The sequence below is a fragment of the Zosterops lateralis genome (assembly GCF_965231275.1).
Source record: "Zosterops lateralis genome assembly, chromosome: Z".
NCBI classification, from domain to species: Eukaryota; Metazoa; Chordata; class Aves; order Passeriformes; family Zosteropidae; genus Zosterops; species Zosterops lateralis.
This window is the reverse complement of record NC_139800.1, coordinates 39,471,293-39,490,915: the sequence shown is the minus strand read 5'-3', so window position 1 is coordinate 39,490,915 and position 19,623 is coordinate 39,471,293. Positions and strand designations below refer to the sequence as shown.

Sequence of the window (19,623 nt, the reverse complement as noted above, 5' to 3'; positions counted from 1 at the left end):
TTAATAAATCTTCAATCTCAGCGTATTTCAAGAGATGGTAAGAGTTTAACCAAGAATTACAAAGCAGCCTGTCACTCTCTAAGGCAGAGGAGTAAGACTAATAAAGAGAAAGATATAGAATGATATTACTAAATAATAACTTAGCAGAGCATTTACTACAAGATTTACTACATCTTGTAACAGAAAAACATGTACAGCAAGAAGAACTTAAAACCAGATGATAATGGTAAATTAGACATATGTTATTACTTTAGTTGAAATAAAAGATAATTAACTTAATAGTTACCTAAGTATTTGTCCATTGATTCCACTTCTTTCTCTTGATGATTAAATTCAGTTTTATTTGCATAATTTCTATGCATAGCATCATTGCTAGACTTCATTTGTGCACCAGAGGTATCCTGAACAGGACACAGCATTTTAGACCCAAACTGAACTCTGCCTCTCTGTTGTTTACACCTATAGCTTTGCTTCCTGGCATGAATTTTCTCAGCCGGAAAGTTATCTTCAGAGGATGAGAATTCATCTATATTCTGAGAACCACTTTCCTTCCTCAAAGTTCCTAGCTTTCTTGATCCAGAATTATGGGGAAGTTCAATATCATCAGACTCATCACTTATATCGCTTGCTCCTTTCAAATCTATGTCATTCTTGACATCTTCAAAGGACATGGCATTGCTAAAATTTGACTCAGTACAGTGGAATCCAAACTGTCTACTGTTTCCCTTAAATACACACCCAGCTTTTTCTTTTGTTAACTCTTTACAATTTTCAGATATTGAGCTATGTTTTTCAACTTCTTCAGTTAGCACTGGTTGCTGGCAGACTTGAACTTGGGTAGGAAAGATGACATCATCATCATCATCATCTGCTTCAGAACTACTTTCAGTTTCCATGACTATATCACATTGTTTTGAAATGCCTTGATACTCATTTTTTCTGTCTCCTTTCTCCTCAGAGCCTGATGGACCAAGCCAGTCTGTACTATGCATATCTTGTTTATCAGTTCCATTTGGAGACAGAATGGCTTTCTCCTGCTCCAAAACAGGCACACTGGTTTGACATTTTTGAAAACCACTATGCTTGCTATTTACATTTTTTCTTGGAGTGTGATCATCAGAACTTGAATAATGAGAGCTATAATTATCATCCCCTTCTTTGGTAGTTTCAATTTCTCTCTGCAACAACTTAGAGAATCCACACTGCATTAAGGAAAGCTGTCCTTTTTTCACTCTACAATTATTTTCATTGTGTGGCTTTCTGCCATCACATTTTTTCACAGAACTCTCCAGAATATCATCATCACTGAAATCATCCCAAAACTCAGTTTCTTCTCTTTTTAATTGTGCCTGAATGCTTTGGGGATCTCCATCTTCTTGACAGTCTGGTTGTTCATACTAAAAAAAAAGAAAACACATATTATTTAACATTAATAGTAATACACAACATGTCTAATTCCTAAGCAGTGTAAAAAAAAAAGTGGATTTGCCATTACTCAAGCAAAAAGATACGCAAAATAGTATTACGAAATGCAAAATAATTCATAATGAGAAATTAGTGAAGTCTCTGGCAGCAGAATATTTGTAGCAGAACAACACTGAAAATAACCAATAGTATTATGGACTTGAGACAACATATGCTTGCACACTGCTAAAACAACATATGCCTTCCTAATCCACATCCATATTTTACAAGTTTGTACTAACCTCATTGCTACTTTTCATCTTTCAAGGGTATTTGGAAGGTGACTTTATGATTCGAACCTTAATATTGTGTATAATGAGACTCATAACAAAAATAAGTATCAGTGCAGTGGTTAATCTTCTTGTATATGGGGGCTAACATTCCACTCTAAAATTCATCAAGGCCTATTGTAATCAAATAAAATTATGCCCAGCTAATCTTAAAATATTTTTAAGATTAACTAAAATCCAGAACATAGCTCTGAAACTGCATAATACTGAGGTAAGTATTATGACAGCATGTAAATGGAAGTCAGAACAGTAAATACCAAAATGTTGCACTCAGAGAGACATTTTAAAATTTATATATTAATGCTGATATAATTCTGCTTATCAAAAACCATTTAACATAAGCTTAAAAAGTTGTTGTTTGTCAGCAAGTCATATTTGAGATCAGGACCATCCACTAATGTATTATCGATATGAGACTGAAATCAATGTAAGGGCACACATTAAATATTGACATTTACTCACAGAATTTACTTCAGTGCAATCTAATCTAATGATAACTTTACTTTAAATACCTGAACATGGTGCTCAGTCAAAAACATTCCTACAAATGCAATGCTCCTATTAAAAGTGACCTTTGCTGGAGAAAAATGATAAAATAAGATCCTATTCCAGAAGAAAACCATAAGATAATTACATCTATTAAAAATAAAAAAGACAGTATTGAACAGACCACTGGTCTCTGATTGTCTGACTACAACAACTAAATAACGCATGTCTTCTAGGGTTCCACAACACCTGAAGCTTCAATCATCTAAACCATCTAATCCTTTCCACAATTCCCTAAACAAAATCTTCAGAGCAACAAGGCAAATGTATTATCAGCCTAATGACAGACTGCCCACATTTGCCACTGCAATACTGGGAACTAGAAGCCTGCCATGCTCTGTTCTACAGTCCACAAAGACATCTCACCTTTTCTGAGCTGCCTGAACGATTCTCTTCCTTCAGCCATGTAGTTGCAGTCATGACTCCTGCTTCTACCTGTCCTTCCCTCTAAAACAATCAAATATGTTAACATAAACAGATACAGTTTCTATTACACACAACAGGAAGCACAAGAAAAAGACATTTGCTTCTCTTTTCAGACGTGTAAGCACCAAAAGTAGAATCAGCAAGATCCAGACCAAATTCACAGCAGAGGAAAAATAACAAAATATAGGGAAGGATGGAAAAAAAAGAAACATGGAATAAAGCTGCAGTAAATCTGAAGATGTAAGCTAGCTGCAGGAAACATATTTTTAAACAGTTATTGACACCCCGGAAAGTACTCTAAAGAGGTTAATGTGATCATAAAAAATAATTTTATGATAAAAATTCTGCCTTAAAAGATCAGTCTGAGTAACTGATGAATAAAAGATATTATCTGTGCACAAGGCTGCATGAACACATCAAATAACAAGTTATGTAGTTTTTATAAAAAAAATATATATACTAAGCAATTTATGAAAAATATAATCCAACCTTTTTCCTTTCTTGGAGTTTGAGACATTTTTCTGGTCTGTTATCAGAATGAGAAATTAGCATGCCTATTTCATTCAAGTTATTGCACACAAACAAGAATTGATTAAGTTTCACCATTGTTTTATAGTGTTTCCATTAAAAATTATGACTAAAAAGTCTCATGAAGAAAGGAAAAATGTAAAACTAATATCCAGAAGTAAAAGGGCAGTACTTCATACCTCCAGTATGTCTTTGGTAAGACAGGACCCATGAGTCCTAAGTTTGAAAAGGTTATGAATCCCGAAAAGCTCTCCTTGATGTTCCTTTGATCCTTGCACTGCCTCGAAATACCGCCTGGCATTTTCAGTTCCGATCACTGCACAGTGAAGTTGCTAAAACAGAACAACACAAGAGATTTCAGAAGTGTTTGCTACAACAACATGTCAGAATTTCCTGGCACACACATTATATACACAGCTTTAGCTGGAACAAGCAGAAACTCCTAAGAGAGGATACTTTGTTTTAATTTCTCTGGCAGAGATGTTGGTGTAATAGATTGTGATATAATATGAACCTGCTTGGCTTTACTGAATAAAAAAGAAAATTGACTATTTGAAGACTTTTACTGCACTGTTGCCTACTATCAGACATCTACTATATGTATTACTAACACTCCTCTGTATCTTGACAGCTCAGCTTCCACTATATTAAATAGTATTTTTTGCACCTTCCTTTGCACTATATATTTACTTGCTGAGGGAAAGCAATCCAACTACAGCAAAAAAAACCTCCAATCATCAGACTTCTAATTACTTTGTTTATTGCTGCTTATTCAACTTAAGAAACACAAATCAATTTAAAAAAAAAAAAGAAAGAAAAAGGAGAAAAAAAAGGAGAAAGGAGGAGGAGAAAGGAGGAGGAGAAAGGAGGAGGAGAAAGGAGGAGGAGAAAGGAGGAGGAGAAAGGAGGAGGAGAAAGGAGGAGGAGAAAGGAGGAGGAGAAAGGAAAAAAAGGGAAAGGAAAAGAAAGAAAAAAAAACCCCATTTATACATCCTTTCAGGACTCATAAATGCATTTTGGAAATTCAAACAGACAATATCCAGGTCTTCCTTTTCTATGAGATCACCAACTCCCAAGAGCAGGCTCCCCTTCTTTAGGATTTTAGTGAATATAGTTGGTTTTAATCTTCTATTGCTCATTTTGTTAGCCTGCGACTTTCCGAAACTTCTCCTATTGATACTTGCTGCTTAAAGGAATTCTCAAAAGTACTTTGCACAATAGAACAGGATCTCTCTAAGCTTTTCCATGAATGTGCATGTAAACAATTAATAAAGTTTAGAGGTGTTTTTGCAATGTACACTCTTTTAAACCTTATTAATGTCCACAGAGCAGTACAGTTTAACAGTTTATGCTTGTGATGTATTAAAGAAATAAACTATCAGCTTTCATGTTTTTAGATCACTGTCACTCAAATATCGTTTTAGGACTTATCATGAATTATATTTAACTTGCCTTTCTAGTATATTATTTCAACTACTAAAGGTCTTACTCTCAGCTTTCAATATAGAATCTCTGAAAATTTCCCAATTACCTGTACAGTCCATCACCTACTTCTTTTAATTTTTCCATAAGTCTCCTCTTTCTTATTTAGATAATTTTGTCAAAAATAAACAGAACTCTAATGGCTTTTTGGCTTTTACAAAACACTGACTTTAAGTGAGATAAAAGTCACTGTTACATTTCCAAAAGTAGCATTACAAACCATACACATTATTTAACAGCAGCTCAAGATTTGATCTTCCTGAGGATAAATTCTCTTTTATGAGACTACTGCTCTCTGAAATCAGATGATCTTAGAACCGTTTTTTAATTTGTCACTTATTCAGATCTGACGAGTCTAATGACAATCTCTTTACTGCTACATTTCCCACTCATTCAGCCTCCAATTTCCTCCTTGTAAATAACTCAGCTACAAGAGCTTGTCACTGAAGACTCATTAACTTTTCATTTTTATAGACAAAATTTCAAATTTTTAGGTTAATTCCTCAAGTCTAATGAAGTTTTCTCCAATGTATATCATCATTACCCCACTGAGTCGACCTACTATTATCTTTTCTATGCAATGCATTCTTCGTGACAACTATAACCTGATGGCTTTCATCCCTTTCTCCAAGTTTACATGCCTGTAACATCAGAATGGAAAAAAATCAATCATCTCATTTCTTAACTTGTAACTTTTGTTGAGAGAAACATGTTCATTATTTCTTCTAATTTCTTACTATTCTGCAGACTGCTCTTTGTTGATCATGTTTGAGTTTGCTTATTTTTTGTTTCAATTCTGATGTCATCAGGAAACAGTTCCTAGGTTGTGTTCCTCAAACCCCACACTCTTCTTTCCCTACTCTTAAATACTTAACCCTGTCATGGTTTAGGAATGATATTCCCCCATTTAGATATTCTGCCTCCCCCTGCAGCAGTCTGAACAAGCTAATTGGAGGTTCAGGGTGCAGATCAGGGGTTGTGAGAAGAACAATTTACCGGAAACAACAATGAAGTAAGAACCGAAAAGTAACAGCAACTATACGAGTAACAGAGTGTACAGAGAGGTGAACAATTTGTACACAATTGCTCACCACTTGGAAACCCCCAGTACACCCAACCTCTCCTTCCACCACAGCACACAACCCAGGAGACCACTTCTCCAGTTCTCAAAAAATGACGGGAGGTGTTATGGAAAAACTTTCAGGCCCTGGCCATACCCCCTTCTGGCTACGGCAAAAATTAGTCCTGGCATGGCTGTAACAAGAACAAAGCCTATCAGTACAAGTCAAAAAATCTGAAAAGTGCAAGTGATCCAGGCTGAGTGTTCCAGCAAGCAGCATCACTTCTCATCTCCGTAACAGAACCAAAAATGTTCCTTCTCTTTTACACACAAATTTACAGAATCAGAAAAGTTGTAATGCTTCTTGCTTTTCTTCTATAGCATCAGCAAGATTTCTGCTTTACTTTCTACAGACTTTCGTGACAAAAAGCTGCCTGAATCACATGGCTGCAGATACTAACTACAACTATCACAGTTGTATTTCACAAGTCTTCAAATGAAAAGTTCTCTATATAACCTGAATATTGCATAATTAAATTGCATAATGTTAACTGCATAACATTGCATAATTAAACTGTCAATAGTTACAGAAAAACTTGAATACCAATATAATTCTGTTCCATTCTTTAACAATACACCATAATCACAAGGTAAACTACAATTTTACTATAGGCTAGATTAGCTTTCAGTCCCTGAAACTGCTAGTAAGAGCTCCCCATTTAAACAGTTTGTGAGCTTTACCTGTTTATAAACTTGTCGCAAGTACATCATCTCTTCCACAGTTCCCAAGGATATCAATCTAAACACTTTAACAGCTCTGTGTTGGCCAATTCTATAAGCTCTGCAAGGACATGACACATCAAAAACATTTTAAGAAATGAGAGCTCTTAGGTCTGGTAATAAACAACAAACAAACTAAATATATAAAAGCATTCTAATAAAACAGGACTATTGTAAATCATGCATATGTTGATTGTGTTGTTTTCCTTACTTTTCTAAATTTTCCTCAGTAATTCATTTCCTTTTCCTTTACTATTCCATATTTCTCCCCAGGTCTATCCAGTTTAAAAAGCTTTCTCCTTGTTTTTTATCACAAGAACTGTCTCCCACCTCTTGAGAAAACATATCCACTCTGTTTATCTCAGGTTTAGGGGTTTTTTTCCCCCATCTGCGTCTCCACCTACTTTTGGTTCAAGTATTCTCCTATTTCCATTATACAGGAATTAACTCATGGATTACTTGGAGCAGTCTGTTCTTTCTTAACTTTATAAATCACTTTACAAGACATAACATAATAAGAACAGCTAATGAACTGGTAGTGTTCTCTTCAAATGGTAAATTCTGAGACTTCTAATGGACTATATTCCACAAAATTCACAGGAGGCTAAAACAATTCATAGTAATCTTACAAGATAGTCACCAATACGTGTTTCTGATACATTTCTCTAGAAAAGGTGATCATAAACACATCCTAGAAATCAGTAAGACTTTTAAAACAGAATTACTTAATTGCATGAGATAAGAGAAACAGGTATACTTTGGCATGAATATATATAAATCAACTGAATCTTTAATATTCTTTTATATATTTTTAATACTCTTTATAGGTTTTTAATATTTTTTACTTCGGTTACTAAAAGGTCTGCCCTGGATTCCTTGGGAAATATTCTACAGTCAAAAAACCTTGAAAGGAAAATCTGTATTACTGGAAATACTCCAGTATACTGTGATATCAGAGATAGATGTGAGTGCTAAAAAGACACTAATCTCCACAATGATGAAGCAGAAGAGAACATAAAGCACTGTTGGCTTTTAGGGTTTTGGAATTCAAAACATCATTTGAACTAGCGTCAACTACAATGTACTCTTCATGGAAAACAGAAGAAAAATGTCATCAACATACACATATTCTAGAGATGACAGGAAGTTATAGTAACCACAAGGAATTTTTGTTGAGTTTTTGTTTGGCCCACTGCGGCCAAAAAGAAATAAAAGAAAATAAATTGTAAAATGGAGGATTAAAAATAATCACATCAAAGCTACAAACTAATTTAGTTGGACTTTTCCTATTGTCTTGTGGATGAATCAGACAATGTAATTTTTTTTTTACTTGAGGAAATGTTTTAGTTGGACAATCAGATTACAGAATGAATTGAAGACTGCAACATGGATCAAGTTCTGTATTTTGAGAGTGTACCTGTCAATCGCTTGAAGATCATTTGCTGGATTCCATGTGGGATCAAACAGTATAACAACATTGGCACCAACAAAATTAAGACCTAGTCCACCAGCCCTGAAAACATAAAAACGAAAAACCAGAACTATATGATAGTAAGAAAAAACTGCAACTAGATTGTTCTGTATTAGGTCCATACTTGCCTACCATTCCCCAACTTAAAAAAAAAGAAAACATTTAAAGATACTGAAAACAGTGCAGTACAGCTTTGTGTTACTGCTGTATTAAAATAACCACCAAGTACTCAAATAACCTCTGTCACAAAATGCAGTTTTCTCATGTAAATCTCAAGATCGTTACGAATAGTTGAGTCATAAGCAACTGCTATCAACTTACTTAGTAAAAATCCCTGTTGCTACTACATTCCCATTAAGTCTTACATAAGACAACCTTCCCAAATACTATAACGAAATTCATAACCAGTTTTATGCCAGTTAACATTATAGAAACAGGAAAATTACAGGTGAAATTTTACTTCCTCTAGTCCCGGTACATAGTTTTTGACAATAAAGCTATGCAGCTTCCACTAAAATGGTCACAATCTCAGGTAAGTCATACCTGTAAGCATTAACAACTAGCACAAGTGTTATTTGTACAGCAAGTTACTCCACTATTAAAAACACATTTGGCCACACAGCTGCATATGAGCAAATTTTGTATCAGTTATTAAAAGGAAAAAAGTCATACTCAAAAATTTGTCTGCTCTGCAGGTTAAGCATCACAAGGGTACCAGCTGCATCATCTTATAACACTCAACAGCTGTAGAGTGTTTTCAGGTAAAATCTGCAAGCCAGGGAAGAAATTGAGCATGTATTTAACCTGTGGCAACTAACTGCTGAGCCCTACAAAACTGCTCAATTATTTGGAGTTTGGCATGTGCAGAGATAAATGACTTGATAGGAGCAAAGTGAAGAAAATACTACTTCTACTCCAGCTGCAAAGCAGGCAAACACTGAAATTATTTTTTCACTGGCTCAACCAACTATCATACAAGGGACACAAGTTCCTACACAAGCACATGCTAAATACTACAATTAATAAAGTATTATAACAATTATTCACACTGGCATAGGCATCACTAATTCCAAGTGTGCTGTTTCTCTGAAAGAGGTACTGCAAAATTGAAAAAGTCAATCCCATTTAATTTATCAAGTGCCTGGTTTAACAGATTACTTTAAATTTTGCTTGTTTGAAGTAGACAAGATAGATAAAGTTTTCAGGTATAAGAGTGAATGGAGACAGAAAAATCTCATGGAGCCCCATCACTTTTTGGTTTTCATGGAATCCATGTCAAAGTAAATGTAGTTGTGGCCCCTACCTTTTAAGTTAGTTATATGTGGAAAGGGAGGGAATATGGAAACCTACCAACATTAATGGATGTTCCTAGATGATTTGCATTCTCAAACTCTGAAATACTGAATAATAATATTTGGGTTGGGTTTTTCTTTCAGAATACATTATGGTATTTTTGAAATTTACTGTGTTTCAGCCTCTCATCTTTCCCAACTAGCTCGGCAGTTGGACTGAAACATAAGTCAAGATGTAAAACCAACTGTCCATAAAAATTAACAAAACAGGATACCTAGCTTTATAATAATTTAACCTTTCAATGTTTTTAGGTATGACCCGAAAATTCAGTTATTCCAAAACAGAAAAGAATGGCTCCTATATCCTTCATAGACAGAACAAATGCAACAGTTTATGCACTGTAAGTTGTCTTCCATTTTACCTTTCATTTTAACTAGATGTTAGTCATTAATGCAATTTGGTCCAGGCAAATGAGTATGATATAGTTTAAATAAAGAGTATTATTAAAAAGGATAGTTTTCAGAAGATACTCTTACTTAAAACTTCACAACCTAATACCTCAAAAGGTACAGAACAATACTACATGAGGAAAGGTTCTATGAAAGCTTTGATTATGTAGTTCTGTTTACCAAGATAGGTTTTCTACAATTTCGAAGCTCTTTTTCAGAGAGATTTTGTGGCTGAAAGTTCTTTGAATGTTATCATATGCACACATAAAAGTTGTTCAAAACACTGCTGTGAAAGAATTAAAGCTAAATGGAGCCCTGTAAAAGTAAAAAGTAATGAACAGCAGTCCACTAAACAGTAACAGAGAATGCTGCAGGTAGAATGGAAGTGGATATGTAACTTTCCATGATAAAAACTACCTACAAATTTATCTAGATACTTCTCTTTACATAAAAAGAAAACTGAGAAGCAGAAATGGATTGTCTCTAGCAATTAATTCTGACAGAATTAATCTAGAGAAGACTAGCATAGAAAAATCCAGAAACAGTGATTTAAAGGCAGGCATATTTGCCACCTTTATTTAATCCAGAACACTAAGATGGAATAGAACTGTGCTGACTCTGGTACTGTACATACAAAATTTTTCTTCTTCTGGCTAAGCAGCATCACTGGAATTGAAAGCTTTGACATTCTCCTATCAAGTTACAGCAACTCCAGAAATTATTTTAATGTTTCTAAGCATGACTAAAAATCTTCTTCTCTTCTTCTAAATAATCATAAGTATTTTCAAACAGGTATTACTTCATGAGACTTTTAAGTTCCAACAGGTGTATACCTATTTTTTCCTAGTGCTAAACCTGAAATTCATGATCTAATGGTCTGATGAAATGTACAAGCTCTGAATAAATCAATTACATTTTTTCTCAACACCTATAAAACATATTTATCCATAAAGCTGTATTAGTCACAGCTGTCAATAAAAGCATTAGGGATAGCCACAGGACTATGCTTGGTCAATTAACTTAACCAATATTAACTGCAAGACTTGAGGTCAAATCTACAGATAAACAAACTTTTATTTTTTAATCTTCAATTATTCTATTTTCTTTTTTAAGGTGCCATTTCTCAAAAAACTTCATTGATCAATTAACACCAGGATTTTCAAAGCTCTACGGGACACTGCAAATTTAAAAGATGATGAAATTATTATCACTGCTGCACCATAATTCTTTGATTGTTGCTTTATGTTTTATAAGTTGCATGCTAATTGTACCAGTGAAAATAATGACAATCTCAAGATTATTGTGCAGAGAATTCATCCTTTGCAGAATGCATTTACACATCCAAAAGACCGTGCAAGTATTTTCAGTGAAAATCAGTGTTTGGCTCTCTGAACAATGAGACTTTCAGAACACACAAGTTGACTACACAAAACAGTCAGCCAGAAACTTTGCAGGAAAGTACATACAGAAGAGTATAAACCAATTCTGTTAATGTACTCTGTACTGAAAAATATAGATTATACATATATGCTCTAAAGCGTATTATTATTGTATGACTGAAATCTGAGTGAGAGGAGAGATTAATCTCTTGTACAGTAGAACTGTAAATCACTTTCTAATTTCCAAAGGATTACAAATGTAAAGATGCTTTTATTACTGTGTACCAAGGAAAAAATATCACTTCCTGTTATCTGTAATAAACTAGGCAAACAATTGCACCCTCCGTTTTGCTTACAACATACTAGTTATATTGACTATAATTCCATTACAGCTTGCTCCTTTCACTTGTTTCTTAAGATAAGTAAAATGAGAAACAACAGAATCAAGACACTTCTCCAGCACCATCAGCAGGCAGAGAAGGCTCACTAGTCTCTATACACAAGCTCTCAAAACAGAGAGGAGAAAGTCCATCTCCGTTTAGTTGACAATAATTTTTATTTTGATGTAAATTCATGAAAGCAAACTAATAGAGCTATGATTACAGTACTGACGTAAACAAAAATTAGTCCTTCCTAATGATACAGATTCTGAAATTTCCCTCTGTCTTCAGGGACAAGGGGTATGGACTCATGAAGATCTTCGAGAAGCTGATGACCAGATCCCACAGTTGACAGAGATTACAAGCCAATGTATATGACCAGTATCACAGATCCCTTCACAATGCTGTATGTAAGCACCAGAGCATTTGAAGACTGCTCTGATATCCACCTGCAATAGTCTTAAAGACAACATCTGACTCCTAGTTAAATAGTGGTAGTGTGGATCCTCCTAACTCAAAGACACCCATTTCCAGTAAATAAGAACTACAGTTACTATATACTCAACAATATTTCATTAAGTTTCACTGAGTTTTCCCCTCTGGGTGGGAGGCAAAAGAAACAAAGCTACTCTTTGCTTCTTTTCTGCCTTTGCCCAGCAAAAAACTTCAACCAAGATGAAGCATGGAAGTAGCCTGAATAAAACAAACAAATAGTCATTGCAGTAACAATAACTTTAGTTGAACATAATAATCTTTTTCAAAATAATTCATTATCCATCATAAAATGATAAGCAAATCTGATAGGCAAATCCATTTTAAAAAGACAATCAAAGATCATCTTCTTTCTTCTTTTGAAATGCTTTAAACAGACATGCTAGCTAGTTAACGTGATTAATAGTGAGAGAATTTTTCAGTTTAATATGGCATTTCATGTTCATACTCACTTGCTAGTTCTATTAGTATAACACAAGAAACTGAGTCTGTCTACAATAAAATTAAAAACCTTTTGTAGATAATGACATAATAATAGTGTTTTAATAATAGTGTTTAAAATTGTTTCCTCAACCCTACGACAACCAGAAATTTAAAACTAGGATCCAGAAGACACATTTCTTTCTGATCTTAGAAATCCTCATGAAGAAGGAAGGGGGGAGGGAGAAGGTGTCCATTTATTTTAAGAAGCTTCAGACCAAAGCAGTAAGTCTATACTTTCACTTTCTCAAAAAGTAATCCCTCACAAGCTCAGCAAGAAAAATGCAGAGTAACCAATTTACTGAACACTAGACAGATATATTGAAGCAAACTACAAGTTAAATTTTCTTACATTGTAGATACAAGACATATGTTAATTTCCTGAATGCTGTTGAACTCTCTTACAATTCTGATCCTATCTTCTGATTTTGTATTTCCATCAAGCCTTCGGTAATCTAGCCCAGATGCCATGCAGTACTGTTCCAGCACATCTAGCAACTGAGTAGAAAAATGAAGAAAAAAGGAAAAGAAAAAGTTAAGTATTTAATAGTATCTTTTTAATTAAATGATCACAGGGACCATGTTTATTGAATATAATTTCAGTATACCACCCATTGCTAACGACAGTAAACCTTTGCCATTTTGGTATCAACATTCATGATTCCCTCTGGCCATGACTTTACAGCACTCAAGGTGACTAAATATTGGTCTGCTGTGGTCTGACTCCATCATCCAACGCTGGCTGCCTGTTTCGTCTCCTACTGACACTCAATCCAACCCAATCCGCAAGCATCCCCCATCATTCCATCCCATGTTAGCAAGCTGCAACTACTTGAAATACGGTAAGTGAGCACCACAGCCAGCACAGAGTGCACAGAGTTTCAGGAGTGAAAGAGACTGCAGCAACCAGCACTCAGTCTGGTACTGGGCACTATAAAACACAGCCAAAGACACATGAATAATTCACTACTGCATCTAAACATTAAACTTGCATTCTTTCTTAAAAAAATGACGTATTTAAGACTCCTGAACTACCATTCAAATTACTATTTTTAAAAATACTTTTTAGTGTTATTATTACAAATATTTATATTTACAAATATTTATTTACAATACTATATGTTGGGGAAGATGAATCAGGGAAACCTTAGAAATATGATTGCTTAGCAGAAGATTCTGAAAATATGAAACCTATAATTGACATAGAAATGAAAGCTTACTTTGAGTTGTAGGATACTGAGTCTTAGTTACTATATAACCTAAAGACAATAGCCTAGCCAGCTGAAGGAGAATCCCTTTTGATTGAACAATACCTTTCTGCTGGCTAAGGGATCCAAAGGTCAATCTAGCAAAACAGAAAAGTCTAAAGAGTAGTTTTTAGAGTTTAAAATATAACACAGTATGGTAATGTAGTAGTTCTTATAGGCTGTATGTAGATTCTACAGGATTTTGTGTCTTGTACTGGTTGGTCACTGTAAATTAGAATATTCATCACAAAAGGAGATATAATGTATTGTAACAAAGACCTTGCTCTCTTGCTCTTTTCGCTGCTCTCATACCTCTGCTCTCTTCCCCCTGCACTCTTACCCCCACCACCTTGCCCTCTCACTCCCTTCTTAGCTCCTACCATCTTGCTCTTTCTCCCTCTCTCTTTGCGACTTCCCTTCAGCAGAGGCTGGTGGCTGAAGGTAAGGCCCTTTCTACCCACAACCCTTGCAATAAAACCACGTATTCTAGAATATCTCAGGTCAGTAGAGTTCCTTGTCCCTGTAATCCAAAGATGCTCCTACAACTATAGAGTGCACTATTTTAGGAAAAATGTTATGCTCTAGTAAGGCAACCAAGGAGCAAGTACCTTAAAAATAAAATGTACATATATGTCTTCATATATGGCTCCAACTAGACAGTTTTAAATTCAAATCAACTAGTGTAGTAAGAATTGAAGTTTCATTGCTGCTGATGATCAAAAGTCAATAGAATGAGGAAACAACAACTTTCAGTGCTAACACAAAGGTTTTATGATTATGGCAGTGATACTGAGCGGTGACAGTGCTCTAACTCAAGACATTCCAGCTGAATCAGCTATCTGCACCTGAAGTGACACAACTATTTCAAAAAGCTCCAGGGAAGGGAGAAGAGTGTTATACTTCTTTTTCTATTACCATTTTTATCATGAGGTAACATAATGTTTCAATATGCTTGTGGAGCACAGCACACCGTCCTCGTAATTATTCCTCACAACAAAGTAGAAGCAATAAGAAAATGTGGCTGACAAGATGTCAACTTTCAGATTCATGCTCAGAATTTACTGCTGTGCTTAACTGATAAAAATCACATGGAGCTCACCTTTGTTGAAAAGGAGAAAAGAAGAACTTTATCCTTATTTTTTTGGAAGTGATTTAAAAGCTGCTGAAGGACCTGTAAATGAACCACAGGAGAAAAAGAAACTTTTATCTACAGGTCATCTCACATACACTTACTCCCATTTTCAACCGCCGAAGAGGCTACACTGTACTTAATTATTTGCAAAGCCAAACAGAGCCATAACAAAATTCATTGCTAACATATTAAATGGGCCAAAGGTAATGGAGATGCTGGAACTTCACATTTTTCAATGATGTACATGGAAATCCTACTGTGAAAAAGTCATCAGACCAATAAAAGGTAGATTCAGAAGCTACCTCTGTCAGTGCGTAGACTGCAACAGAAAGTTACTTATGTCACACACTAGCTCAGATTCTGAGTTTTTTCATTTAAAAAATGTCCACATTTATCCTGAAAACTCCAAGGTCTGTTTAAACTTTCTGTCCTACATCTGAGTTCAGAGCTTCTTGGAACTTGTCTTCTTAAAATAATCAGTGAGATGTATGCCCCTCCCTGCTCCTACTCTCATCTGTTGCTCTGTTTACAGTAGGATCCAGCTTCCCAGACTCTGCACAGACCTTGAAATGCCAATAATCCGCCCACACACAACGTTCTTCTGATGGGGAAGCAAATAATCCCAAGCTTTGTGTATAATAGTGATACTGTTATTTTCAAAAGAAGCGTGTCCACATCTGGCAATGGCAGCTCCAGAGCACTGTGCAGAAGCCATACAAAATGGGAAAAGAGGAATTCTCTGTGCCATGACTTTAGCTGTTTCCCAGTGGGCAATAAATATTTTGAAATTGTATTCATTCACTGATAAACAGATAAACTGTTAATCAAGAGTTATTTCACTCCAAGCCCAACAAATCTTTGACAATCAAATAATGATGAATGTTTGTATTAATGTTACAATTCTGGACAATATCTAAAACATAAAATGGTAATTATATGTCACTTACCATCTCCTTAGTAAATGTTAACCAGCTTGTTACAAGTGAAAACAAGGTACTAATAACAGATTTTTGGCCTTGTTTCATTGTACATGAACATATAAACTAGGATTTATTTTATTGTGGAAAAAATACTCAACAAGTAATTTAACAAGAGCTATATTACCTATATTTGCATTTATTAAGCTACATTAAGAAAATAAATAGAAGTGCCATTCTTTTAAACTAGAAGGAATTAGCTTCTGTGTTTTTGTTGTTATTATTAAAGTACAGGTCAAATAATGAATTTCCTACAGAAGAATAAAAAAATAAATCCACACAATTCACTTAAATAAAATGGATTAATTTCATGCCCATTGGGAATTTAGGTATTTTGGAGTAAGAAACAACTCTAACACAGAAAAGTAATGAATGCTTTTGCAACGAAGAGAAGTAAATTCTAAACTTGCATATCAGAATATTATCCTGTATGTTTTTAGTCTGAAACAGAAATACTTGACCAAATTCAACCAGAGGTCACATGCTCTTTGTGAGATCCACATAGATTTAAACATACATCTCCCCCTTGCTACACACTGGGAGTAGTCTGTATGTGATGAAATTTTACCTCTTGCTTTTGAGAGTTGTTTTTTTCTGTAGAGATGTTCAAGTTACCCTATAGTATTTTTTAACCCTTCAAAGACAGGTCTGCCTTGGTCAGGCTTACGTTTCATGCTAGAGGTTACAATTTCTAGCAAAGTGCTCCAATAGACTTCCATTTTCCTACTGAATGATGAAATCCCAAAAAATAATTAAATCAATACAACAGTTACTCCTAAGACATTTGTATTAAAAACAGTATTCCAAAACCCCACAAATGGATGTCTGTGTGCAGTTAAAAAAAAAAAAATCTTTAGTAACCCTTTACTCTTAGAAAGCTTATAGAGTCTCTCTGAGACACAATTTTAACAAAACTGTAAAAATAATCAAAGAAGGTAGTCTGAATAAGAATTACTGCAGGATTGTAAAGCTATTATTCTCACTTGTCTTTTTTTCCAAGCAGTCCCCAATACTTCTGCGTGGACAATCTGAAATCATGGCATTTCAAAAGCAATGAACCACTTGTGCTTACACTTTGCAGGTCCCCAGTATCTTACGTCGACAGAAAAACAGTGGTTTCTAAACAAAGCAGGACGCTCCTTTCACTCAGTTCTCATATATTCAACTGCTTCTATTTAAAAACCTAAACATGAAATTCACCTTGTAATAAAATGCGTCAGCAAAGCTTGCAAATCCTATGTTCTGCAGTATGAGTGAAAAGGAGGGGATAATATCACAAAAAAAGCTGAAGCTTTTAATCACTGTGTATTACCCACCTCCCGCTATAACAAAAATATATTAATGTCCTTGTTATACCATATTTGGTACACCATCAATGATTATACATACATTTTGATTGTAGGGACTGTTTTTTCCAGGCTCTTGTTGTAATCCAAAATTAAGAACAGAAAACCTGGGGTGGCATGTTGTTAATGCTACAGCTTACCAAACAGAGAGATGACTGCAGCCACAGCAACAGGTAGGACACAAACACCACATACAGGCAACTCTTTAACCCCTGTGCACAAGCAAATCTAGTTTTACTGGTGGAAGGAATCTATATCCCATAATAGAATGATTCCCTGAGTGTTTTATCTCTGGTTGGAGAACAGATACACTAAGCAGATGGAACCTTTTCAACTCAGCAAAACAGTTACAGCTGCTTAGCTAATAAACTTCATTAAAAAAAAAAATCACAGCCTTTCCCCCTCCATGAACAAATTTTTTAAAAATACCACAAACTATTCCTTTGCAACTAAGATTATCTACAAAAGCATAATCATCTGTACCAAAATTTGTGTTGTCTGTACTGAATTTTAAGTTAACAAAGTAATATTTATTCAGTCTACACTACCACATGAATATTACAAAAGAATTTCACTTAGTTTCTAGAATTTATTTATGAAACAGGAAAAGCAAAGTAGTACAGTGCAACAAGCTTATTAACTGATTTTACTACCAGTTGTCTCAGTTATTTCCAAATAAACATCTTAAAAACTGATAAAGCCATTTCCAAGCTCTAGTACCAGTTGACTCTTCTGTGATTACTTTCTTATGGTAAGATAACTTTCTAAATTAAACACCTCCTGAATGATTTTTCTTTTCTACTATAAAATGCAAAATCATGACAAAGAGCTTCCATTTTATAATTAAGAATACAAAACAAAAAAGCAAGTCACCACACGAAAAAGGTACAAACCAGAAGTTTTTGGCACCATGAAGTTAAAATTAATAGACTCAAACCCCAGGTTATTTTCAATGATAGCTATATAGCCCCTTATCCTCCTTCCAGGCACAAAGAGCACTGAATCGTACAAGAGTTTTAGTTAAAGATCATTTAGTTTCATATCATGCCATCATGGGCAGGGATGCCACCTACTAGATTCGAAGTCCCATCCTAACTGGCCTTGAACACTTCCATGGATGGGACATCTACAGCTTCCACAGGGAACGTACTCCAGTGCCTCACTACCCGCAGTGAAGAATTTCTTCCTATTATCCAATCTAAACTTATTCTTGTTCACTTTGAAGCCACTATTCCTTGTCCCATCACTGTAAAAACTCCCCCTCCAGATTTCTTTAGATTTCCTTCATCGGTGAAAGGTGGCAGTAAGATTACCCAAGAGCCTCAACTCTCTCAGCCTTTCCCGATAGAGGAGGTGTTCCACCCACCTAATTATCTTCATGGCTCCCTTCTGGACTTGTTCCAACATGTCCATATACTTTTTGTGCTGAGAAAAGTGGATACAGTACACTGTAAAAGTGGAGCAGAGAGAAAAATTAACCTCTCTTACCCTGCTTGCCATACCTCATTTGATGCACTCCAGGACACATTTGGCTTTCTGGGCTGTATAAAACAACCCCTTGGCCATACCTGCACCACTCCAGGCACTGCCTCCTCACAGCTACTCTGTCCAGAAAATTAACTCTGGCCAGGATCAGGATAGCATTTTACCACAACCTCATTTCAGGCAATTGTACAGAGTACTAAGGAGCCTCAGGGGAGACCTTTTCTCCAGGCTAAACAATCCTAGCTCTCTCAGCTGCTCCTCATAAACCTGACACTCCAGATCCTTTGCTCTTCTCTGGACATGCTCCAGCAGCATATCAGCCTCCTCCATGCGCAGTGGGGCCCAGAACTGGATACAGCACTCAAGGTGTGGCCTCACTAATGCCAGGCACAGGGGAAGAACCACTTCCCTGATACTGCTGGACACAAAATTCCTAACACAAGAAATTCTTCTTGGCCACCTGAGCAAACTGCTGGCTCACGTCAAGTCATCGTTGACCAGCACCTCCACATCCCCTGTCACCTGGCAGCTTTCCAGTCTATAGTACTGCAGGGGCTGAGGCCAAATGCAAGACCTGACATTTGGTCTTGTTGAACCTCATACAATTGGTCTCAGCCCACTGATCTCTCTGCAGAGCCTTCCTAAACTCCAGCAGACCAACAATACCACCCATCTTAAGTGTACAAACCTACTGAGAGTGCACTTGATCCCCTCATCCAGATCATCAGTAAAGATACTACACAGGACTGGCCCCAACACTGAGTCCTGGGAGACACTTCTGGTGACTGGTCAACTGGATGTGGCAACATCCATCACCACTCTCTGGGCTCAGCTACCCAGCCAGTTTTTAATCTGGCAAAGGGTACACATGTCCAAGCCATGGGCTGCCAGTTTTTCCAGGAGAATGTCATGGAAA

General features: G+C 35.7%; 1 protein-coding gene across 2 annotated transcripts in view; it reads right to left on the bottom strand.

Annotated features, from left to right (window-relative positions):
- Nucleotides 1-3,427: 3,427 nt before the first annotated feature.
- The window catches only part of ERCC6L2 (ERCC excision repair 6 like 2), a gene marked incomplete at its 3' end in the record, with an annotated part of 41,495 nt that continues 25,299 nt past the window's right edge, over nt 3,428-19,623 (bottom strand). The window contains exons 10-14 of one of the 2 annotated variants that reach the window (XM_083884542.1): nt 14,867-14,938; nt 12,873-13,018; nt 7,994-8,089; nt 6,538-6,637; nt 3,428-3,586 (exon numbers count right to left, since the gene is read on the bottom strand). In XM_083884542.1, the coding sequence (XP_083740668.1) occupies nt 3,428-3,586; nt 6,538-6,637; nt 7,994-8,089; nt 12,873-13,018; nt 14,867-14,938 (573 nt within the window). Of the gene's footprint in view, nt 3,587-6,537; nt 6,638-7,993; nt 8,090-12,872; nt 13,019-14,866; nt 14,939-19,623 lie in introns of those variants that run through there. The other variant, XR_014592576.1, reaches the window with a different exon arrangement.